Source organism: Aotus nancymaae, unplaced genomic scaffold (assembly GCF_030222135.1).
Source record: "Aotus nancymaae isolate 86718 unplaced genomic scaffold, 86718_ANA_hifiasm-v0.15.2.pri h1tg000015l_1, whole genome shotgun sequence".
In the NCBI taxonomy this organism is placed as follows: Eukaryota; Metazoa; Chordata; class Mammalia; order Primates; family Aotidae; genus Aotus; species Aotus nancymaae.
This window is the reverse complement of record NW_026988427.1, coordinates 3,386,227-3,411,435: the sequence shown is the minus strand read 5'-3', so window position 1 is coordinate 3,411,435 and position 25,209 is coordinate 3,386,227. Positions and strand designations below refer to the sequence as shown.

General features: G+C 49.5%; 1 protein-coding gene across 1 annotated transcript in view; it reads left to right on the top strand.

Moving 5' to 3' along the window:
• Nucleotides 1–25,209, top strand: part of STK10 (serine/threonine kinase 10) — a 149,131-nt gene that overhangs the window by 88,114 nt on the left and 35,808 nt on the right. Inside the window, exons 7-11 of the mRNA XM_064376557.1 lie at nucleotides 517–598; nucleotides 10,161–10,295; nucleotides 12,532–13,080; nucleotides 15,452–15,582; nucleotides 24,966–25,089. Coding sequence (XP_064232627.1) covers nucleotides 517–598; nucleotides 10,161–10,295; nucleotides 12,532–13,080; nucleotides 15,452–15,582; nucleotides 24,966–25,089 — 1,021 coding nt within the window. The remainder of the gene's footprint in view (nucleotides 1–516; nucleotides 599–10,160; nucleotides 10,296–12,531; nucleotides 13,081–15,451; nucleotides 15,583–24,965; nucleotides 25,090–25,209) is intronic.

The following is a 25,209-nucleotide window of genomic DNA, read 5'->3' as shown; positions in this document are numbered from 1 at the left end:
CACCACCATGCCTGGCTAATTTTTTGTAGAGACAAGCTCTCCTATGTTGCCCAGGCTGGTCCTGAACTCCTGGCCTCAAGGGATCTGTCTGCCTCAGCCTCCCAAAGTGCTGAGATTATAGGTGTGAGCCATCACGCCCCCTCTGTTCTCTTGACATGAAATCTTCATCACAGCAAACCAGGTCACCCAAATAAGCCAGCTTCCACTGGGGGAACAGGAGCCCCAGCTGAGCCCCAGGAGCCATATGGTACAACCCTGGGCTGGACGTCGGGGGCCTGGGTTCAAATCCTGGCACTAAGTGTCCTCACTGTGTGGCCTGGGCAAATCTCTGCTCCTCTCTGATTTCTGTGTCCCCATCTGGACAGTGATGTCCATGATGAAAAGGGTGTCGTGTAGGCCCTGTCACTGTTTTAGCTTGTGAAACTTGCCTCTGTCCTTTAAGGGGCATGATTGGGACATTGGACCCCTCTCTGCTCGTGCCTCCTCCATGCTCACCTCTGATGCTTGTCCTCCCAGGTCTGTAGAGTTCCGTGACTTCCTGAAGACAGCCCTGGATAAGAACCCAGAAACCCGGCCCAGCGCCGCGCAGCTGCTAGAGGTCAGTGGGTTCCCCTCCCGTTCCGCTCCCTGAAGGGCAGAGTCTAATGAGCTCACCAGTGACCCAGATGCTGGGCATGTTCTCACCTCGGCCAGGGGACAGCATGGACAGCTGTTCGTCCGTCAGCCAGTATTCCCCGGGCACCTCCCGAATGCCAGCTGTGTGTTGGGAGAGCCTTGGGGCATGAAGCCACCCAGACCCTGTCCTCATGGAGCATGTGTTCCAGTGGAGAGACAGGCGTCAAATAAGCAAGTATGTGCACATGGCAGGGGGTGGCCAGTGCCCCGGAAGGAGATGCCATGGTGCGGGGGTGGGGCGCCTGGGAGCAGCTGTTGTCTTGTAAGAGAGGATAAGGAAGGGCTCTCTGGGTGAGCAGATGCCCACAGGAAGGGAGAGAGCAAGGCCAGTGGCCCAGAGAGAGAGGAGGCAAAGGCCTGGGATGGCAGTGTATTCTGCACATGCTGGGAGGAGCCAGGGGGTAGGGGTGGGAGGCGGTGGGGGGGTGGGTAAGCAGGAGCACAGCGGGGGAGGGGAGGGGAGTGGAGAGGAGGAAAGATGAGACCAGAGAGGCACTGAGGTGTCCCTCCCAAGTCTCGATGGTTCCCTAGGAGAACACCTGGCCTCAGCATAGCATCTTCCCCCAGAGACTTAAGACAACAGAAATACAGAGGAAACCCAGCCCAAGGAGGAGGCACATGGGAAGAGGTCTTGGGAGCCAGGCACAAGCTCCCAGGGCCCCATCCCAGTACAGTCACCAGGACACGCTTCATTCTCTGTGCTGTCCACCAGGGAAGCCGCTTGGGGTTTTTGCTGGGTAGTGGTCACATAGGCATCCCCTCCCTGGCAAAGACCTAAGTTCCAGACTCCAGGAGGAAAGCAGGTAATCAACCTAAGCCACATTGTTTGCAGAATAGTTTAAGCAGAACGAGCCACTCTCATCAGTTAATGATGGGGCCCCTCCTAGTTTGCAGAGACCAGCTGAGGATCCGACCTCGTGACAGCCCTTTCTGAGGCTTGCCGTGCTGTTTTCTGCATATAAGGCCAGGCTGCCCCGGGTCCTGCAGGGCCTTGCAAGCCAGAGCCAGGTCTTGGGCTTATCTGTGCATTAGGGGAGAAACAGCATCCGACTTCCATTTATAAGGGCCCTTCTGGCTGCTGTGTGTGGGATCAGGAGACTCTGAGCATCTCATTAGCTGGCTGTACTGCCTTGTGGGGAGGTGGATGGAGGTTTCCTTGAAGCTTTTTGAGCTATTGGAGGGAGCTGTCAGCCATCCTTTGCCTGGGCCCATGCCTCATGCTAGGGCATCATGGCTGGCCTCTGGGTGAGGTCGGCATGTTCACAGCAGCGTTCTGAGGACTGTGGACAGCACTTGCCCAACCATCCACAAATATGCTGACCACTGTCCCCCTGTCACTGCCACTGATGGAAGAGGGAGGAAGAGGCCTGGGTGATGCAACGGGGCTGCCCTTTCACTGCCCTATCCGCTCCAGTCCTGCCGCCAGCACGGCAGCCTCAGAGGTGCGGTGGCAGGAAGGGAGGAAGGCGCCACACCAGGCACTTGAGTCTTTATGCTCACCCAGCTTTTCCCAGCTTCCTACTGTGGGCCGTGCACTGGGCCTGTGGTCAGCATTCTGAGCCACCGTGCGTCCCCTTGGGGTAGCAGCTTAGTGATTTTGAGTATGAGCTGGGGCGGGAAGGTCCAGGGTTCAAATCCAGCTCTGCCACTTACTGGCTGTGAGCCCCTGAGCGAGTGGCTTAACCTCTCTGTGACTTGCTTGTCACTCTGAAATGGGAGTGAATAGCAGCAGTTCCCTTACAGGGTGGTTGTGAGGACTAAGTGAAGAGGTACTAGGAAGTGCTTAGCTTAATTCTTAAGCACAGTGTTCAAGGAATGCTCCATGCATAGAATTTATTTATTTGTTTATTTTAAAATAAAGGAACCGGCCAGGCACGGTGGCTCATGCCTGTAAGCGCAGCACTTTGGGAGGCTAAGGGTGGATTGCTTGAGGTCAGGAGTTCAAGACCAGCCTGGCCAACATGGTGAAACCCCACCTCTATAAAAAATAAAGAAATAAAAGGAACCAGGATGCAAAATGGGGTCATCTGCTGGGGGTGGGGGTGGGGTCACAGTTGTTCATTTTACATTTCTATAATGTATTCAAAAGCAAATTTCTAGAGTGGCCAAAGGCCTCATTTTCTGGGTATCCTGGGGAGTGGGCTGGGCTCCCTGAAGTGGGTGGGGTGGAGTGGGGCTGCTGTCGCTGTCCAAGCCGCTTGGGGCCAATTGTTTCCTGTAAGAGGCACCTCCTGCCCTGATACATCCGGCCTCCGGGACATTCCACGGAGAGACCAGCTGTCCCCCATCCCCACATGGCAGCTCCGGAGCTGCAGCCTGAGCCAGGAATTTCCGTTCCACACTTGGAAAAAATATCCTGCCAGAGGATCCTTAGCGTCCAACAGAAAGGGTTGCAGAAGAAAGGAGTGATCTCTGGAGATGAATAAAGCACCTTTCACGCCTGCGCTGCTGCTGGCTGTGCCCATGCGCCTTTTCCACTTTCTGAGAGAGGGTGGGCGTGGTTTACCCCCTCAGGCGAGGATACCAGGATTAGAGCGGGGAGGTGACTGGCCCAAGGTCGCATGGCTTTGAGTAACAAAGGTGGGCCCGGATCTTGGCTTCCCAGCCCCCACTCCAGCGCTGTCAGCCTTCAGGGTGTCTACCTGCTTCCAAGAAGCTCCTGGCCCTCATGTCTCCCTGTGTCCTGCCCCGGGCAGACTGAATCATGGCCCCATTGGTTTGTGATTCATTCATTGACTCCTGCAGACATTCTTTGGGCCAGGACCAAGTTGTGGTGAGTAACCAGCCTCTGAACTCAGACCCGCCCCTCCCCAGCCCCGGAAGCTGTATGATTCTCACTCTGTGCCTCAATTTCCTCATCTGTAAGATGTAGAGAGTGCTGGCTGCACAGAACTGTGTGAGTGAATGCCGTTTTGTATGTAACATTTTTAACACCACAGCTGTCACATATTCGATGCTGAGTAGATACTGGCAGAATTTGCTCTGAAACCCATCCACTCTATCACAGCTGCTCTTATCAAGGTCGTCTGCGATTTCTGTGCCATGGTCAACCTCAGTGTTTGTCTCACTGGCCCCGTCAACAGCACCAGCCCAGCCGATCTCCTCCTCCTCCTGTCGGCACTCGACTGCCAGGCCTCCACACGCCTTTGGTCTCAGCCACTCCTTCTCCATTGTGTTTGCTCGCCCCCCTTTGCCCCAGCGCATTGGTGTGAGAGTACAGGGGTCCTTCCCTCCGTCTCCACACACCCAGCGTGCAGCACTCCTAGCTCATGCCTCGGCCCGCGTCCAGCTGTTGACTCCCCGGGTGTCCAGTGGGCATCTCACACTGGATGCTGAGCACTGGAATCTTTTTGCAGACATGCTCCACTGCTGGCTTTCCCATCCAGCCGATGGCAGCTCCACCCTTCCAGTGTCTCAGGCACCAAACCATGCAGGCAACTTGCTCCTCCTTCTCCCACACTTCCTAGCCCACCTATCAGGAAATCCCGCTGTCCCTGCCCTCAGCATATGCCTAGACTTCGACCGTTTTCTGCCCCTCCGTTGCCACCACTGCCTCTCACTCGGGCTGCTGCCTCCTCGCTGGTCTTCTGTCCTCTCAGCTGGGTCTGGGCTGAGCACAGCAGCCAGAGGGAACCTTCTCAGTAGGAGCCAGCTCATGTCCTCCCTGCCTGCCAGAGCTCCCCAGTGGCTCCCATTTCACTCCAGGGAAAACCCAGAGTCTCAGGGCCCCTTACAGTGCTGTGTGATTCGCCCTCCCACCTTCTGACTCCCTCACCCCTTTCGCTCCCTCACTCCAGCCTCACTGTGCTCAGCCTGCCCAGCCCCCTTGCTGTGCTTCAGACACAGTGGGCATGTTCCTGCCTCAGGGCCTTTGCACTGGCTGTCCACGCTGGCTGGAATGCCCTTCCTCCAGATCCCTCTGTGACTGACTCTCCCTCTTCAAGCCATTACTCAAATGTCAGCCTTGCAGTGAGGCCTCCTCAACCACCCACGTGAAACTGCAAACCCACTACACTCCCCACATTCCCAGTTTCCATTTCCCTGCTCTGCTTCTTTCTTCTTCCATGGCACATGGCACTCAGGATAGAACTCGCCTGCTTATTAGGTTTGCTGCAAGCCTGGCATGTCAGCTCCCTGAGGACAGCAGCCTTTGTTTCGTTCATGGATAGGTCCCAGGAATAGTGCCTGCTTCATAGAGAGCCCTCAGCAAATATTTGGTAAATACATTGACTTTTTTTTTTTTTTTGGAGACGGAGTCTTGCTCTGTTGCCAGGCTGGAGTGCAGTGACACGATCTCGGCTCACTGCAACCTCCACACCCCCGGGTTCAAGTGATTCTCCTGCCTCAGCTTCCCGGCTAAGTTTTGTATTTTTAGTAGAGACAGGTTTTCACCATGTTGGCTAGAGTGGTCTCGAACTCCTGACCTCAAGTGATCCACCCGTCTCGGGCTCCCAAAGTACTGGGATTACAGGTGTGAGCCTCCGTGCCTGGCCTATTCGACGTTCTTTAAAGCCCATCTTGGAGTATAGGACCCCTCTGGCTGATGGTTTCTAAGCACGTAGAGGAAAAGTAGGCTTGAGTTCTTGGAAAGGATGTCAGTTTAGATTGCAGGGGAGGCCCTGGGTAGAGGGCAGGTGCCAGCTGGCAAGCTGTATGACACTTGCCAACCTTGGCCTGTCTCAGCAAAGATGGCACTGAACAGCCGTACCTCCTACTGGAGGACTGGGTGGTCACATTCCTCTGTGATCTAGCCTTCCACTGGGGACACGTGTGTCCAGACCAGTCTACCTGGTGCAGGCTAGCATTCTTCCTTGCAGCATAGCCTGGCCGTTGCCTCTCTAATGGGCCTCTAAACACATCTCTGGAGCCAGAGGAGCTAATGCCGTGGCGGAGGTGGTCTGTGTTTTGTGTCCCGGAGAAGTCTGTAAAACAATGTTTGGGTCTAATCAGCTACAGGTTGGTGGCCCTGTCTGCCAGGCTTGCTTGCTCTGGCGCCCAGCAGAGCTGCCCTGCTCACCCGCCTATCACAGGCTTTCTTCCCTGTGGCCCCCCTTCCTCCTCCTAAGGCCACTGGGGTGGTCAGGGGAGGCAGTGGAGCAGATGATTCTGCTTCGAGAAAGCAGTGTTCCTGGCCGTGCTGAAAAGCCACTGATTTGATCAATACATGGGGTGTCCCGATGAAAACCTGGTGTTTCCAGAAGCTGCGCCTGCGTTCATTTCTGCCACATCTGCTTCAGCCACTGCAGTGAAGCGTCCTGTGGCGTTTTTCCCAAGTTCACCTGTGTTAGATTGTGCAATGCGGAGCTTACAAACCTTTGGGATCTTGGTTCTCACCTTTGGTTCCAAAAAGCTGTGCTCTGGGGGCATGTGGGAGGGAATAGGAGTGGCTAGGAGTGCAAAACGGCTTTTCTTTTGTTGTTTTTTTTGAGACCATCTCCCTCTGTCACCCAGGCTGGACTGCAGTGGCACGATCTTGGCTCACTACAACCTCTGCCTCCGGGGTTCAAGCGATTCTCCTGCCTCAGCCTCCCAAGTAGCTGAGATTACAGGCACACACCACCACGCCCGGCTAATATTTGTTATTTTTAGTAGAGATGGGATTTCACCATGTTGGCCAGGCTGATCTTGAACTGACCTCAGGTGATCCACCTGCCTTGGCCTCCCAAAGTGCTGGGATTGCAGGTGTGAGCCACTGCACTTGGCCAAAACAGGCTTTGCTGGTTGTGCTGCTGTTCCTGCCACTGATGGGGGAGAATGGTGGTGATGGTAACGGTCATGGTCATGGTGATGGTGATAATAGTGGTGATTGGGGTAATGGTGATGATGATGATGGGGTGATGGTGGTAGTGATGGTGATGATGGTCATGTTGATGGTGATAGTGATGATGGTGATGGTGATGATGGTGATGGGGTGATGTGGTAATGATGGTGATGGTAGTGATGGGGGCCATGGTGATGATGATGGTGGTGATGGTAAAGGTCACAGTGATGATGATGATGGCAATGATGGTGGTGATGGGGATGATGGTGATGATGATGATGGTGGTAATGGTTATGGTGATGATGGTGGTAATGTTTATGGTAATGATGGTGATGGCAATGATGGTGCTATTATAGTTGTGATGGTAGTGAAAGTGATGATGGTGATGGTGATGATGGTGATGGGGTGATGTGGTAATGATGGTGATGGTAGTGATGGGGACCATGGTGATGATGATGGTGGTGATGGTAAAGGTCACAGTGATGATGATGATGGCAATGATGGTGGTGATGGTGGTGAAGGTGATGATGGTGGTGATGGGGATGATGGTGATGATGATGATGGTGGTAATGGTTATGGTAATGATGGTGATGGCAATGATGGTGCTATTATAGTTGTGATGGTGGTGAAAGTGATGATGGTGGTGGTGACGATGATGATGGCTGCCATATCTAAGCATTAACCATAATGCTTATAACAGCTATTCCTAGTATATAGATGAGTAAGCTGAGGCTCGAGGTTAAGTGACTTGCCCAAGTTGGTGGAAGCTGGATTTTACCAGGTGCCTTTGTTCTAGAGTCTATAGCCAGCACTCTTAACTCCTGTGCTACTTTGCCTCCCATGATTAGTAAACCCTTAATGCTCCACTCAAGACCTCTTAAAAGTACAGAGCAGCCAGAATGACATATTTAAAGGGTGGTAGTGAATATCACTGCTGCGCTGCAGCCTGTTGGTGGCTTGTGAAGACAGTCTCAGTGGCTCACCTGCACACATAGCCCATGCTTTCTCTCACCATGTGTGTCCCAACATCCAGCCTGTCTTGTGGCTCCCACCGCCCAGCAAGCTCACTCCAGTCTCAGGGCTTTTGTATCAGCTGCTCCCTCTGCCTGGAATTCTCTGTGCCCAGATCTTTCCCTGGGGAACCCCTTCACATTCCTTGGGTCTCAGGATGAATTTGACCTTGAATGAGGCCCCTCTGCCTACAGACTTTAGTCTCCGCCACCCTCAGCTATACAAGATCTGGAATTCTCTTGTTTATTGTTTGATTGCATATCAACTCCCTCTTACTCATCTGGAAGCCCCAAAGGGCAGAGACTTCGCCTGATCTGTTTCCACACCTGGCACACCACTGGCCTCAGTATGGGCTGCGGAATGAATCCTCGGGTGAACGGGGAAGTGGGAAAGAAATAAAAATAATGTTCTTTTCAACTCTTTGTTAGTTTGGACTAACTAGAGGAAGTCAGATGGCCTTGGGAACATTGGAATGATAGGACTCTCTCTCTAAAAGAAGTGAGGTTTATTGCTTTCAGGTTGTACAAAGTAAGAGTTGAAGAGGGTGTTGCCTGATGGACTTCCATAAATGAACTGTTTTAAATGAACAAACAATAAGAATGATTTGTGGTGAACATATATGTTTTGAATGTGTTTTTTAGGTGCTACAAATTTATCTTTTAGTCATTTAAATGCTTCCCCAGCAACCTTGTTGATACTTCTTCCCCAAGAGTAAAAAACAGTGAATTTCTTTCTTTTTTTTTTTTTTAAGAGATAAGTTTTCACCATGTTGACCAGGTTGGTCTTGAACTCCTGACCTCGTGATCCACCCTCCACCCGCCTCAGCCTCCCAAAGTGCTGGGATTACAGGTGTGAGCCACCGTGCCTGGCTTTTTTTTTTTTTTTTTTTTGAGATGAAGTCTCACTCTGTCGCCAGTTTGGAGTGCAGTGGTGTGATCTTGGCTCGCTGCAACCTCCACCTCCTGGGTTCAAGTGATTCTCCTGCCTCAGCCTCCCAAGTAGCTGGGACTACAGGCATGCACCATGCACGCTTGGCTAAATTTTGTATTTTTTAGTAGAGATGGGGTTTCACCATATTGGACAGGCTAGTCTAAGAACTTCTGACCTCGTGATCCACCTGCCTTGGCCTCCCAAAGTGCTAGGATTACAGGTGTGAACCACCTCGCCTGGCCAAAACAGTGAATTTCATCAGAGCTTTCCTGTAAATCGTAAATGAGCAAATTCTAACTTCATGATGCCCCCACCCCACCCCATCATTCCTTTCCCAGTGGCCCTGAGAGAGTGTGGTGGGTTGAGGAATCCCACATCCCTGGCTACACCCGGGTGCCTTGACCCAGGATACCTCACGCTGACTTCATATCACTAAGACCTTTTGCTTTGGTGTTTTGCAAGGTCCTCAAAAGAACATTCACTTTTAAAGACTCTGACATTTCCCTGAAAACCTAGAATAGAACATATACCACTCTGCCTCAAGATCTTGTATTTCCTTTCTTAAAACCAAACACATATGTCCATTCAAAGACATATATGAGGATGTCTCTAGCAGCTTTATTCATAGTTGCCAAAAATGGGAAACAGCCCAGATGTCCGGCAGCAGCAGGATGATTAAACAAACTGTGCCATATTCACACAGTGGGACCCTGCACAGAAATAAAATGGGAACAGTTTACCGAAATACGCTACAATGTAGGTGAATCTCACAGTCACGACGCTGAGTAACAGAAGCCAACGCGAAAGACTGCACACTCGATGCTCTGTTCCTAGGAAGCTGAGGAGCAGGCTCCCGAGGCTGGCAGCGTGGGAGTGGGGTTGCCTGCCAAGGGAGATGGGAACCTTCCCTGGTGATGGAAATGTTCTGTATCTTGAGCTGGGTGGCAGTTACACTGGGTGCATATATATGTAAAAAGTCATTGAGGTTGGGCGCAGTGACTCACACCTGTAATCCCAGCACTTTGGGAGGCTGAGGCAGGTGGATCACTTAAGGTCAGGAGTTCGAGACCAGCCTGCCAACATGGTGAAACCCTGTCTCTACTAAAAATACAAAAAATTAGTGGGGTGTGGTGGCACACATCTGTAACCCCAGCTATTTGGGAAGCTGAGGCTCCAGGAGAATCGCTTGAACCTGGGAGGCAGAGGTTGCAGTGAGCCGAGATCTTGCCATTGTACTCCAGACCAGGCAACAAGAGCAAAACTCTGTCTCAAAAAAAAAAAAAAAAAAAAAGATCATTGAGCTTTACAACCTGTGAAATTCACTGTAGGAATGTTACTCCTCAACAAAATGTATGTAGCATATTTTGTAAAACTACATGTTAAAACCTTTTAAAAAGGAAATTAGACACCCTCCCTTCCAAACATGGCTTGAGCTCCTGCTTTGGGCTAAGCATTTTCAAACACATGATCTCATTTAATCCACATGGCCTCCCTGTGAGTTCATCATTATTGTGTCCACTTTGGAAATAAGGAACCTGTGGCTCAGAGAGGTTAAGTGACATGCTCAAGGTCACACAGCTGGTGAGAGACAGAGCTGGGATCTGCCCTCTTTCCAACATACTTGGGACTTTCTCGGTTGTCTCTGGGTCTCCAAGTTCATGTGCACGTTTTGCTCAGGAGTGAGGCTGGCCTTCTCTGCCCTGGGGGGTGAGCTCCCCCAGCCTCTTCCACCCCACCTTTGACCCCAAAGTGGTTCTAATCTAGGTGCATCTTGCCCCCTCAGCACCCCTTCGTCAGCAGCGTCACCAGTAACAAGGCTCTGCGGGAGCTGGTGGCTGAGGCCAAGGCTGAGGTGATGGAGGAGATTGAAGACGGCCGGGATGAGGGGGAAGAGGAGGACACCGTGGAGGCCGCCTCTGTAAGGCTGGGGAGCGTGGGGCTTGGCAGGGGCTGGGAGGATGGGATCTCACTGGCCCTGCTGGTGTGGGAGGGGCAGGGGAGGCCGGGGCTCTGGCTCAGGGAATTTCTTCCCAGCCTAGAGGTTGCAGACACCCACGCTGCAGGTTATGTAAGATGGCACATGGGCTGGGGTGAGGCAGCAGCGGGTGTTGGCCAGATCTGGATCCTGTGAGTTTTCAGGAAATACCAGGGGTCTAGATTTTCACATGAAATCTCCCCATTTTTAAAAGTTGGTAACTGATTCATGGCTTCCTGGCCTTTGTTTCTGTCATGGCTCGCATACAAAATGAGACTGTTTTTAGCTCACTTTGGGATAAATACGTGGGGCTGCATATGGCCACAGGCAACACCCTGGTCCCCCTCTAGCTGCCTTCTGTGCCAAGGAGACCCATGTCTGGGCACATTTGGAACCCTTTTGCCGCTTCAGTGCTTGCTGGATTTAGATTGAAATTTAAGCTAATTTAAATTTGCAAAAGCCCTCTGAGCCAAGGAAAACGTGTCTGTGGGCTGGAGTCTGGCCTGAGCTGTTGCTCTGTAATCCCTGGTCTCGCTGCTGGGGGAGGCCTCTTCAGATGGTTCCCCGTGCCTAGAGAAGCAGGGGCTGGACTTACCCATCGGGGGATGGAGCTGGCCTACATCCTCATGCTGTGGTCGGCACTGCGGCTTTCTCAAATTTAATTCAGTCCTGGGCGGATCCTGAGGCTGGTGCAGACCCTCACCAGGGTGAAGAAGGAACGTCCCGAGGGGGCAAGTAGAATCATCATAGCCACCGCAACCATGCGTGGAGCCCGTGGCGGTTGCTGGGCCCCCTTACGGCTGACAACAGGGTAACCAAGCTCTGTTTTATGGACAGGAAAACTGAGGTCGATGCAGTGAAGTGGCTGGCTGGGCGGATAGGTGGCAGGGCCAGCTGTGGATGTGGAGTAGGAGAACCTCAGTGGGGCCTGGCTCCAGGAGAAGGCAGAAAGTTCTCACACCAGCCTCACGGTCTGCAGGAGGCTGATCATTGTCCTGAGGGCAGTGGGAGCCCGGAAGGGCTTCAAGCAGGGACTGGGTATTGGTGTGGAGGTGGCAGAATCAGATCTGAGTTTTTGAGCCATCACTCTGGGTGTCGACTAGAAGGTAGACTGGAGTTGCTTCCACCAGCTGCCATATTTGAGGTTAAAAACCAGTGGCTGACAAGACCCGAAGGAATGCTTCTAGTGTGAATCCATTCATAGCAAGTTGATAAGCAGGCACAGCTCACCTGTAGCACTTAGAGACCACAGGACAGTGACTCCGTCAAGAGGCAGGAGAGGATTGCCACCGGCAAGGACGGGGCGGCAGGGGATAGCCTCTGGGTCACAACAGTGTCCCAGCTTGGCCTGGAGAGTGGCTACATGGATACTCACTTTATTCACCAAATTGGAGATTTTATTTTTTAACCAGAACATTTATTGCGTGAACAATCGTTGAAATTCTTAAGATGAACTTGATGTGGCCAGGCGCAGTGGCTCACGCCTGTAATCCCAGCACTTTGGGAGGCCGAGACGGGCAGATCACTTGAGTCCAGGAGCTTGAGACCAGCCTGGGTGACATACTGAAACCGTGTCTCTACTAAAAAATGCAAAAATTAGCTGGGTGTGGTGGCATGCACCTGTAGTCCCAACTACTCAGGAGACTACTTGGGAGGCTGAGGTGAGAGGATCACTCCCAGGTGGGAGCCCAGGAAACAGGTCGCATTGATCCAAGATGATGCCACTATACTCCAGCCTGGGTGACAGAGCAAGACCCTGCCTCAAATAAATAAATAAAATAACAAATTAAAATTTAAAATGTGGGACGGTTTGGCCACAGGGGAGCCATTTTCCCATGTTGTCGCAATTAGCTGGAATGGAGTGGCCACTGACCCCTCCCCATAGGCCATGAGCTGGCCAGCTGGCCACAGCTGCGTCCTAGGAGAAATAACAGCTATTAAATTCAGCTAAGATTAGAGACAGTGAGGAGATTGCCGTGCCTCAAAATAAGTAGTGATTTTATTATGGTTAGGCAGTAGGGGGTGGTGAAGACTCTGGCTAGGGAGATGTGTGCTCTCCTCTCTTGGCCCTGGCCCACTTCATCTTGGGGGTGTCTGACTTTCTCACCCCACTGCATCTGTGACTCTTTCCTTGAACGTACAGCAGCATGGCCTTGACTATCTTTTTTTTTTTTTCTAGACCCTGGAGAACCATACTCAGAACTCCTCTGAGGTGAGTCCGCTGAGACTCAACACTGACAAGCCTCTCGAGGAGTCATCTTCCACCCCGCTGGCACCCAGCCAGCCTCAGGACAGTGTGAATGGGCCCTGCAGCCAGCCCTCTGGGGACGGATCCCTCCAAACCACCAGTCCCCCAGACGTGGCCCCTGAAAATGAGAACGGCCTGGCAGTGCCTGTGCCCCTGAGGAAGTCCCGACCCATGTCAATGGACGCCAGAATTCAGGTAGCCCAGGAGAAGCAAGTTGCTGAGCAGGGTGGGGACCTCAGCCCAGCAGCCAACAGATCCCAAAAAGCCAGCCAGAGCCGACCCAACAGCAGCGCCCTGGAGACCTTGGGTGGGGAGAAGCTGACCAATGGCAGCCTGGAGCCCTCTGCCCAGGCAGCTCCAGGCCCTTCCAAGGGAGACTCGGACTGCAGCAGCCTCTGCACCTCTGAGAGCATGGACTTCGGTACCAATCTCTCCGCCGACCTGTCCCTGAACAAAGAGACGGGCTCTCTGTCCATCAAGGTAATGCCGCCTCTCCCACCACGGGCTTGCAGCGAGGGCATTGCAGGATGTTCTGTGGCTCCACTCCGGTTTCAAAAGCATTTGGGCTTCCTTGTGTTTTAAGCAGTTCGTTGGGGAATTTTTGGTTTGACTTATAGTTTAATCTCCAAAATATCTGGGTTCAGTATGGGATTTAGGAACATCAAGCAGATGGTTTGGTTTGGGATTTAGGAACGTCAAAGCTTGGTAAAAGGCCCCGGAAAAATTTGGGAGAGAGAATTCTAGGCCTTTGCTGCAAATGAAGATCTCTCATCTGGGGATCAGCCACGAGACCCAGCTGATAACTGGTAAATCCAACTAAAGGCAACGGGCTCAGGGCTGCCTTCCCTGCCTCCGGGGCCTTTCTGGAGTTGGGCAGTGCTGGGAATGACGCCTCCACCGCACTAGAGGCCTGGGCGTGAGGCGAACCCTGTACAAGTGCTGTAAAAAAGAACAGAGGGGCTTCGTCCTCTCAGTTTACAGATCAGCAGATGGAGGCTCAGTGAAGTGAGGAGCTAGCCCAGGGCTTGGTAGGAGCGGGAAGGTGGTCAGACCCCAGGCTCCGAGCTCTGAACTTTCCCAGTGGGAGCCATGGCCTCCATCTCCTTAGGCAGCGGGAAGGGGCTGCCTCCTTTCCCTGCCTCCCCAGTAAACCCCGGGTGTTACCTAACTCACCACTGGTCACCTGACTCTCTACCCAAGGCTGATTTTAGGGAAAATACTGTATGATTTTGTTTTTCCTTCCCAAATTTACTTGGTGAAAAACATGCAGTAGAGACTTTTGCTAAGCAAAAGGGAGTGACAGGAGCCACAACGGCCAATCAGCTTCAGGCAGGGAAAGGAAGCACCGTTCCAACAGGTCACCGTGACAAGCATGGACAGCAGCTGTCACCTATGAGCAGTGTCTCTCTTAGGACAGGCATCCTGCCCCTTCTCTTCCTAAAGACACTAAGTGAACAAACAAACGAAAAAAGGCGTTTTTGTTTGTCTGTTTGTTTAGTAACACAGACCCTCCTAGAGCATGGGTTCCCTAGCTCTTCACCAGGCTGTGGAGAATGTTCCTGGTTGACTGCAATGCGTCAGGGACCTCAGGCTGTTGTGATGAGACCCCCCCGCTGTGCCAGCACCCACGGGCGTGACTAGGAGACCCCATGACCAGGAACAGTTCTCAGCAGAAGGCTGTGGCTGTGGATGTCCTTTCTTACCGTCTGCTCTGTCTCCTGCCAGCCTCCACTTCTCACCGCTGGTCAGCCCCATCCTGACTGGGTCCTGGCATTTGAGCTTAGAGATGAGAGTTGGGCATGCTAGATCCATGATGATGCTGTCCAGAGCCCCTGGACAAGATGCCACAGGCAAGAGACAGGGGCCTAGACCTCAGGGAACAAGAACCGTCTGCCCCTCTCAACTCAGCAGGAGTGGAGCTCAGCATAGATTTCGAGGGCTCAGAGACCTGCCACGCTGGCTCCTCACTCCTCTTTCAGAGATGGGAGGCCCGGTGTTAGGAAGGCAGGACTGGGCTTCACCAAAAAGAGCCTTTGCAACCAGCCAAGAGGCCAGAGGCAGTGGGCAGAGCAGGAGGATTAGGGAACAGCTTCAGAATCAGAGCTGAGAACTTCCAGAGGGTACCACGTATTATAACACACTAACACCTCCAGTATTCTGGGTGGCACCCTGCACAATCGCTTGTGACATGTGTGATTTCTCACAGTAAAACATCAAGATTATGCATAATCTCACAGTGGCTCCCAGCAGGTGGGGAGTTCAGGCGAGGTCAGCTTTGGCTGCCAAACCAGTTATGAAAACAGCCTTTGGTTTTCGGGCTCCTTTGGATTTTGGCACCATGCGTGAGGGTTGGGTATAGTCTGCAGTTAGAACTGTCAGAAAGAAATGCTAAGCATGGAACACGCACCGGGAGTGGCGCTGCTCTGTGTGCCCCGCATGTGTTCTCTCATTGAATCTTCACAACCTCCCTGGGAGGCAAGTAGTGTTATTATCCTCCCGGGACAGGTGAGGAAGCTGAGGCTCAGACAGGACAAGAGGCTGGCCCAGAGGCACAGAGCCAGTAAGTGATATAGTGAGGGTTAGAATGCAGCTGTTTCTGACACCATGTCCTGGATACATGAGAGGTGCTGGCAGCAAGGTAGGGGAGCCCTCAGCCCAGGGTCTGAAGGTTGAGATCAGGGAAAGGCAAGGGCTTTTAGGTTAAGTTGAGGCAAGAGGGACGATGGACGGCCACCTCTCTCTGGGTGGGGCTGAAGCTGTGGGCCCAGCAGAGCTGTGGCCTCACCTGCTGCAACAGCCACGAGTCCTTTGCTGAAGTGCTGAGACTTACCTAATGGTTTTCTCTGGCCAGGACCTGAAGCTACACAACAAAACCCTCAAGCGGACACGCAAATTTGTGGTGGATGGTGTGGAGGTGAGCATCACCACCTCCAAGATCATCAGCGAAGATGAGAAGAAAGATGAGGAGATGAGATTTCTCAGGCAAGCCTGGAAAGGGTCACCAGTGGTGGTAACAGGGTGGGGTTATGGTAAGAGGAGTGGGCATTGGCCCTTTTGGTGAGAGGGCTGTCTGTCTACAGCATGAAGTGGGGGAATCAAGGAGAAAAAGGAAACTCATTTTGCCTGAGATCCTGCACTCCTCCATCTACCCAGTCACTCATCTATCTATCCACCCATCCATTCATTTATTCACCCATCTATCCACCTACTTGCCTATCTACCTATTCATCTATCTGCCCATCCATCTACCCACCCTTCCACCTACTTACTCCTCCACCCAACCACCCATCTACCCACTCACCTTTCCATCCATCTAACTGTCCACCCATTCATCTACCCATCCACTTAATCATTCATCCTTCCATTCATTTATCCACTCATCCATCCACCTACTTACCTCTCTGCCTATCCATCTATCCACCCATTCATCCATCCATTCACCCATTCATCCATCCATTCATGCATCCATCCATTCATCCACCCACCCACTCATCCACTCATTCATCTACCCACTCACCCTTCCATCTATCCACCTAATCATCCACCCATCCATCTACCCACTCACCATTCTATCATTCTCTCCATCTGCCTAATTATCCATCTGTTTATCTATTCACCTAATTACTCATCCATCCATCTATTCTTCCATTCATTTATCTACCCATCCATCCATTCACCTACTCCCTATCTGTCTTTCCATCTGTCCACCCAATCATCCACCCAGTCATCCATCCACCCACCCACCCATCTACCCATTCATCTACCCATCCTAAGCATCCATCCATCTATCTATCCATCCATCTGTATTCCATGTGTCCACCAACCCGCCAGGTTGGCGATAACGTGGTGACCCAAATAGATAAGGCCATTGCCCTGGTAGAACTTACACCTAATGGGCCAACACACAGTACACAAGATAATCCCTGATTGTGGTACATGCCATGAAAGAAGTAACAAGTGACATGATGGTGAGTGCCTGGAGTGGAGGCAGCTGCTCCAAAGGAAGCCCCTGAGCCAGGTCTGAAGGATGAGGGGAGCAGAGCTGGGGGAGTCCAGGGAAGCTGCAGTTGCTGAGGCCCTGAGGAATAACTCCTCAGCTTGTTTAAGGGACTGGTGGAGGGAGACAGGGAGATCTTGACTAGGATGGCCAGGCTCTGGGCTCAGGCTGGGGCAGTGGCTGGGAAGAGGGAAAAACATGGTCAGATTTGACCTAGATTTTGGAGGCAAAACCAGTGAGCTGGTGAAGAATTGGAACAGGGAGGAAGGTGTGAGGCAAAGCTGTTTGCTAGGATCCATCTTTATACTTTTCAGCTGCTTACCCTCCACTTACAGCCCTCCTTCGGGAGACCCTATTTCCACATTTTGTAAACAAATGAGGAAACAGTATTTCTGAGCAAGTAAGTCACTTGCCTGAGTCTTCCAGTTGGGCAAGGGTAAAGCTGAGATTCTAACTGGGTCTGTCTGTGTAAGAATTCCTTCAGGTTTCGCTGGACCGTGTAGCTGGCCGGGGCTGGGGGAGCTTAGCGCTTAGAGAGGACATGGAGCCTTGGAGTTCTTTTGGGGCCAGGCCTTTGTAGGGTATTCATGATTAGTGTGGAGAACATTTCTAGAACATCAATCACATATTTTTATACATGTGAATTAAAATTTTTAATATTCATATATTTTTAAAAAGCTTAAACATGCAGCTGGGCACAGCGGCACACACCTGTAATTTCAGTATTTTGGGAGGCTAAAAGGAGTGGATCGCTTGAGGCCAGGAGTTCGAGACCATCCTGGGCAACATAATGTCTCTACAAAAAATTTTAAAATTAGCTGGGCACATGCCTAGTCCCAGCTATTCGGGAGGCTGAGGTGGGAGGATCATTTTAGCCTAGGAGTTCGAGGCTGCAGGGAGCTGTGATCATACCACTACACTCCAGCCTGGGCAACAAAGACCTTGTCTCTCAAAAATAAATGAAAATAAATCGTAAAAAATAAAAGCATAGGCAGGGTGCAGTGGCTTACACCTGTAATCCCAGCACTTTGCAAGGTCTAGGTGGGTGGATCACCCGAGACAGGCCCGGCCAACGTGACAAAACCCAGTCTCTACTAAAAATACAAAAATTAACCCTGCGTGGTGTGGTGGTGGGCACCTGTAGTCCCATCTACTCAGGAGGCTGAGAGGGGAGAATCACTTGAACCCAGGAGGCGGAGGTTGCAGGGAGCCAATATTGCGCCACTGCACTCCAGCCTGGGCGACAGAGTGAGACTCTGTCAAATAAATAAATAAATAAACAAACAGGCCGGGCGCGGTGGCTCAAGCCTGTAATCCCAGCACTTTGGGAGGCCGAGGCGGGTGGATCACGAGGTCAAGGGATCGAGACCATCCTGGTCAACATGGTGAAACCCCGTCTCTACTAAAAATACAAAAAATTAGCTGGGCACAGTGGCGCGTGCCTGTAATCCCAGCTACTCAGGAGGCTGAGGCAGGAGAATTGCCTGAACCCAGGAGGCGGAGGTTGCGGTGAGCCGAGATCGCGCCATTGCACTCCAGCCTGGGTAACGAGAGCGAAACTCCGACTCAAAAAAAAAAAAAAAATAAATAAATAAATAAAAAAAAAATAAATAAACAAACAAACATGCCAAAACCAAATAAAAGTAGTTTTAGATGTTCTGGATCATTTCTCCCCCTAGGAGACAGTAGGAGGAAAGACAGACTTTTCACTAGTGTGGGGTCTGCACATGCACTCACACACACACACACACACACACACACACACACACACCATCTATGTGGGTTGGGGAGGCTAGGGCACAGGTTACTTTGGAAGATGACACCACTTTCTGTTTTAATGGTCACCTGAGAGGTACCCTGGACTCTGAGCTTCAATCTCAGGAGCTGGGTTTCCATCACCTCCCCTCTGGGCAGTTGAAGTTCCTAGGGTTAAAATTCTAGATTGGCCACAGCCCATGGAGAAGCGATGCTCTCTGGCCTTGGCTGTGGGTCCCCACCCTCCTCCTAAGCAGAGCAGCTGCATGCTACTCAGGGTCAAAAGATGAGACCTCGAGGAGGTGAAGAGGTGCTGGACAGGAACCAGGATTTTCTCATTTGCCTGCCGTGGTCTGGAGGTCTGAGCACCTGTAAACCAGGCTAGGCCACCAGACCACAGGGGTGAGGAAGGCCCTGATCATTCCCTGCTGGCCCAGGCCCCTGGTCATACCTGACCCCCAGCATTTGTGGAGAGTTGAGTCACACCTAGGGTTTTGAACCATGTGACTGGCGTTTATCACATTCCCAGAATGATGACGAGGCTTCCGGGCAGAGATCCTCCTGTCCTTCCCTAAAACCGCTTCTGCTGTTCCTTCCCTCTTGAGCATAAGCCTTCCCTTTGCCTGCCTTTCTTTCTGAGAGCGCAGGTGGGCCAGGGAGGTGCTAGAGCCTGGCTGCCTGCCTTTTTTCTATACTCCTTTTATGCTTTTTGTCAATTCTTCTCTAAACCTTAGTTTCTCTTGAGTTGGGATTTCCATTTCTTCGTTAACACCCTCAAAAACTGCCTCCTCTCGGCCAGGCGCAGTGGCTCACACCTGTAATCCCAGCACTTTGGGAGGCCAAGCAAGGCAGATCACGAGGTCAAGAGATCGAGACCATCCTGGCCAACATGGGAAACCCCGTCTCTACTAAAAAATACAAAAATTAGCTGTGTGTGGTGGCGTGTGCCTGTAGTCCCAGCTACTAGGGAGGCTGAGGCAGGAGAATTGCTTGAACCCAGGAGGCGGAGATTGCAGTGAGACAAGATTGCGCCACTGTACTCCAGCCTGGCGCCTGGCGACAGAGCAAGACTGTCTCAAAAAAAAAAAAATTGTCTCCTCTCTTCTCACTTTCCAGAAAAGCAGAGGCTCAGACAGTCTTCCCTCTATGGCTGTGGAAGGCGCCTCAGGCTTTTCGCAGAGGCAGGGCAGCCATTGCCTCTTCCTCCTTGTTAGAATTTGAGCAGTTGCCACTTACAGAGGGCTGGTCATGTGCCTGCCACGTGGACACTTTACCTGTGTCATCTCAGTTATCCCTTAAAGGACCCAAGAGGTAAAGATTGTTAGCCTCATTTTGCAGAGGAGGGAATGAGGCCCACAAGGATGACTGACAGACTGAGAGGGCACCCAGCTGGAAAGTTGATGGAGCCTAGATTCAGACAGGGGTGCTCTGACCCCAGAGAATGTGCTTGGCCTCACTGCACTGCCCAGCCCCTGCTTGTGCTGCTCTGTGAGCAGTTATGGCTCCTCCGAGCCATGAGGAAGGCCACTGGGGTCAGAGCGTGGCCTCACGGGAATCACCATGGTGCCGCCCTGGACTAGGACACAGGTCTCATGGACCGCAACACCAGTTCAGTCAGGAGGCCCAAGTTCTTTCTGTAGCAGTTTAAATTTTTTCTTTTTCTCTGATTATATAAATAATACATAGAAATTTTTTCTTTCTTTCTTTTTTTTTTTTTTTTTTTTGAGATGGATTCTACTCTGTCTCCCAGGCTGGAGTGTAGTGGCGCAATCTCTGCTCATTGCAACCTTCGCCTCCCGGGCTCAAGCCATTCTCCTGCCTCAGCCTCCTGAGTAGCTGGGATTACAGGTGCACACTACCATGCCCAGCTAATTTTTGTGTTTTTAGTAGAGATGGGGTTTCACCATGTTGGCCAGGTTGGTTTTGAACTCCTGACCTCAAATGATCCGCCCACCCTGGCCTCCCAAAGTGCTGGGATTATAGGTGTTTGCCACCATGCCTGGCCTACATAGCAATTTTTAATGGATTTGCTCATTAAGAAACATGGTTAATATTTGGGGCTTATCCTGCCAATATTTTTTCTGTGAGTACACACATACACACAGTGACAATATATATAAAATTATGGCATGTGGCTTAGGTCAGTTTTTTTTTCTTTTTTTAAGACAGGATCTTGCTCTGTAGCCCAGGCTAGAGTGCAGTGGCACAGTCACAGCTAACTGCAGCCTGGACCTCCTGGGCTCAAGCAATCTTCCCACCTCAGCCTTTAAGTAGCTGGGACCACAGGCATACACCACCACCCCTGGCTAACTTTTTATTTTTGGCAGAGACAAGATCTCGCTATGTTGCCCAGGCTGGTCTCGAACTCCTGAGCTCAAGTGATGTTCCCCACTTGGCCTCCCAAAGTGCTGGAATTACAGGCATGAGTCACCATGCCTGGCCCAGGTCAAATTTTTATTATATATATTTTTAGCGTGTAATAAAAGTTGAACATCCCAAATCAAAAAATCCAAAATCCAAAATGCTCCAAACTCTGCAACTTTTTGAGCACTGACATGAAATTCTCATTGGAACATTTTGGACTTCAGATTTTCAGATTAGGAATGCTTGTTCAGTAAGTATAATATTCTAAAGATCTAAAAAAATCGAGCTGGCGGGTTGCGGGCTCGGCCTGCTGGGCTCAGAGAAGGGACGTCGGAGAGGGCTCCCTGCTGCTGCCCTGTCACGCGTGCCCGCAGTGTGTGAGAGTCCTGGCGTTCGTGGATGGAAACAGAAGCCTATGGAGTTGCTGAGCCCCCTTCCGCAGGCTGAACACCTTAGGGACCAACAACCAGGTGGTGTCGTTTGCAGTGAAGATCGAACTCAGAGTTGTAGCCGAATTGGAGAGGAGAGAGTGACATGTGCGCCCCCTTCCTGTGGTCGGTAGATGAACCGTGGGAAGCTCGACAAGGAGTCTTGTTCTGTCACCCAGGCTGGAGTACAGTGGTGTGATCTCAGCTCACTATAACCTCCACCTGCTGAGTTCAAGCTATTCTCCGCCCTCAGCCTCCTGAGTAGCTGAGATTGCAGTTGCCCACCACCGTGCCTGGCTAATTTTTGTATTTCTAGTAGAGACTGTTTCACCAAGTTGACCAGACTAGTCTTGAACTCCTGAACTCAAGCGATCCACCCACCTTAGCCTCCCAAAGTGCTGGGATTACAGGCGTGAGCCACCACGCCCAGCCAGTGTTTTACTTTCTTCTTCTTCCTTTTCTCTGTATTCTGTGAAAGAAATCTTTGTCCATCCCAAGGTCATGAAGGCATTCTCCTATATTGTCTTTTACATGTTTTCTTGTTTTACCTTTTATATTTTGACTTATAATCCATCTGGAACTGATTTTAGTGTAAAATGTTTATAGAAATTAACATAAACATAGATTTCTAATTGACCCAACACTATTTATTGAAAAGATCCTACCTTCCCATTGCTATGACTTAAATGTCACTTTTGTCATAAATTGAGCATGTGTGTGGACCTCTAGACTATTCTGTTCTATTGGTCATTTGTCTAAACTTACTCCAAATACCACATTGTCTTAATCATTGAGCTTCAAAAGAAGTCTCAATATCCTCTAGTGTAAATCCTCTTATTTTCCTTCAAGATTAGCTTATTTTTGGTTCTTTGAGTTTCTCTACAAATTTTACAAGCAACTTGTGAATTTACACACACACATACAATCTCCTGGAACTTTTATTGGAATTGTATTGGTTCTACAGATTGATTTTGGAGAGAAATGACATTTTTACAATATCGAGGATCCATGCGAGTTAACCAGCAGAGAGCTTTTTCAGCTTTATCTTTTCTATGATTTTACTTAATGAGAATAAGTAAAGTTAATAATAAAAATAACAACAATAATTTTAATACCTAACATTTGTAATAGTTACTATACACTGGATTTTTGGGTTAAGTGCTTTATAGCCATTATATTATTTACCTAGAAAAATTAATTGATAAAACTAGCCAGAAATTATGAGACCTCCATGAAGAAAGCCATAGCATTTTGTTACAGGGCATAAAAACCATATTTCAACTAATTGTGAGACACAGTGTGTCCTTGAATGGGAAGAATTAATCATCATAAATGTCAGTGATTTTTAAATAAATATGTACCTTAAATTAATGAATATCAGTGGTGTTTTCCTGGGGCTATAAAAACATATTTAGCATTTATATTGGAGAAATTCTAAATGTTTTAGAGCTGACACAACAAAAATAGTTAATTGTGAAAAGACAGTGATGTAGGATTCCCTTGCCAGCTATTAAAACTTTCTTTTTTTTTTTTTTTTTTTTTTTTTTTGAGACGGGGTCTCGCTCTTGTTACCCAGGCTGGAGTGCAATGGCGCGATCTCGGCTCACCGCAACCTCCGCCTCCTGGGTTCAGGCAATTCTCCTGCCTCAGCCTCCTGAGTAGCTGGGATTACAGGCACGCGCCACCGTGCCCAGCTAATTTTTTTTGTATTAATAGAGACGGGGTTTCACAATGTTGACCAGGATGGTCTCGATCTCTCGACCTCGTGATCCACCCGCCTCGGCCTCCCAAAGTGCTGGGATTACAGGCTTGAGCCACCGCGCCCGGCCTATTAAAACTTTCTACAAAGCTAATATAATAATTTTTGAACTGTGGATTTTAGCTTATAAATAAGTGTACAGATCAGAAGACCAGAAAGTCAAAAAAATCTGAGTATATATTCAAATTTAATACATGATAAAGATGGCATTTTAGTTCAGTGGGAGAGAAAATTGTTTATTTAATTATGCTACTAACATAATTGGTTATTGATCTGGAAAACAACACCTCCAGCCATGAATAAAAGCATTATGAATGAATTAACCCTAAATGAAAAATAAAACAAATGATAATAGAATAAAAAAAAAAATCTAAAAAAATCTGAAACCCAGAACACTTCTGGTCTCAAGCTTTTTCAGTAAAGGATACTCAACCTGTATAAGGTCATGGTTCAGAATTCAAAAAGAAAAAAAGATTAACAGTGAAAAATCTCCCTCATTTTCCTATTAGAAATCCAGTTCCCTTTCCTGTGTTAATGTTTTGATTTAATCCTTCCGGAGATACCGGAAAAGTAAGAAATAAATACGTGTGTGTACATAGACCTATTGTTGTCCTTTTATCTCCCAGAAAAGGTAGCAAAACAGGCCTATTCTTTAATATCTTGCTTTTTTTACCTGGAGATTATTCCATATCTGTTCATAAAGAACTATTATTTTTAATAGATGTTTCCTCATGTAATTAAACATTTTCTGAAACTTGATTTTTTCAAGGTTGTATAGACTTCTATCATATTGATATATTGATACACTTTATTTACATATACCTATATTGATGGACATTTGCTTCCGATTTTTTACTCTTATAAATAACATTGAGGCCGGGCGCGGTGGCTCAAGCCTGTAATCCTAGCACTTTGGGAGGCCGAGGCGGGTGGATCACGAGGTCAAGAGATCGAGACCATCCTGGTCAACATGGTGAAACCCCGTCTCTACTAAAAATACAAAAAATTAGCTGGGTATGGTGGCACGTGCCTGTAATCCCAGCTACTCAGGAGGCTGAGGCAGGAGAATTGCCTGAATCCGGGAGGCGGAGGTTGCGGTGAGCCGAGATAGCGCCATTGCACTCCAGCCTGGGTAACGAGCGAAACTCCGTCTCAAAAAAAAAAAAAAAAAAAAAAAAAAAAAAAAAATAACATTGATTATAAATAACTGAATATTCTTTGTTGTTGTTGTTGTTGTTGTTGTTGTTGAGATGGAGTTTCCCTCTTGTAGCCCAGGCTGGAGTGCAATGGCATAATCTCAGCTCACTGCAACCTCCACCTCCTGGGTTCAAGCGATTCTCCTGCCTCAGCCTCCTGAGTAGCTGGGATTACAGGCACGTGCCACCATGTCTGGCTAATTTTTGTATTTTTAGGTGAGATGGGGTTTCTCCATGTTGGCCAGGCTGGTCTCGAACTCCTGACCTCAAGTGATCCACCCACCTCAGCCTCCGAAAGTGCTGGGATTACAGGTGTGGGCCACCGTGCCCGGCTGTATATTCTTATTCAATGGTCTTGTGCATCTGTAAATATTTCTTTAAAATCAGTATCCAGAAGTGAAACTACTATGTCAAAAGACATAAACTTATTACCAAATTGTCCTCCAGAAATGTACCGATTTCTACCATCAAATTTTCTACATCATGAAAATGTAGTTTCTATATCAAATTTTCTGCATCATGTTTTCTATATCATGAAATTGTAGTTTCTTTTTAATTTGCATTTTATATCTATATAGGTGACTCTAATTTTTTTTTTTTTATCTTTTACACGTCCTTGTTATTTGCCACTTTTTTGGTTAGGATAGTCATCATTTTGTTGATTTGTAAGCACTCTTTATATATTAAGATTATTAAGGTTTTGTCTGTCCATAAATATCAAATGAAGCCTGAGTTCAAGTCATGCCTGTGCCCAAGACTTGTGTGATTTTGCTCCATGATGCAGCCCTCAGTGTTCCAAGCTGTGAGTATTTGACCTCTGAGGCCACTTTCTTACTGTGAAATATCTACATCCTTTAACCTTTCAGGCGCCAGGAACTCAGAGAGCTTCGGCTGCTCCAGAAAGAAGAGCATCGGAACCAGACCCAGCTGAGTAACAAGCATGAGCTGCAACTGGAGCAAATGCACAAACGTTTTGAACAGGAAATCAATGTGAGTGCGAGAAAAGATGGGACCCTGGAGGGCTTCTTGCCTCCATGTGTTCTCTCAGTGGAAGTTACATAGCGGGAATGATTGGGTCCTGAAGAGTAATTCACATCAATTGCCCAATTC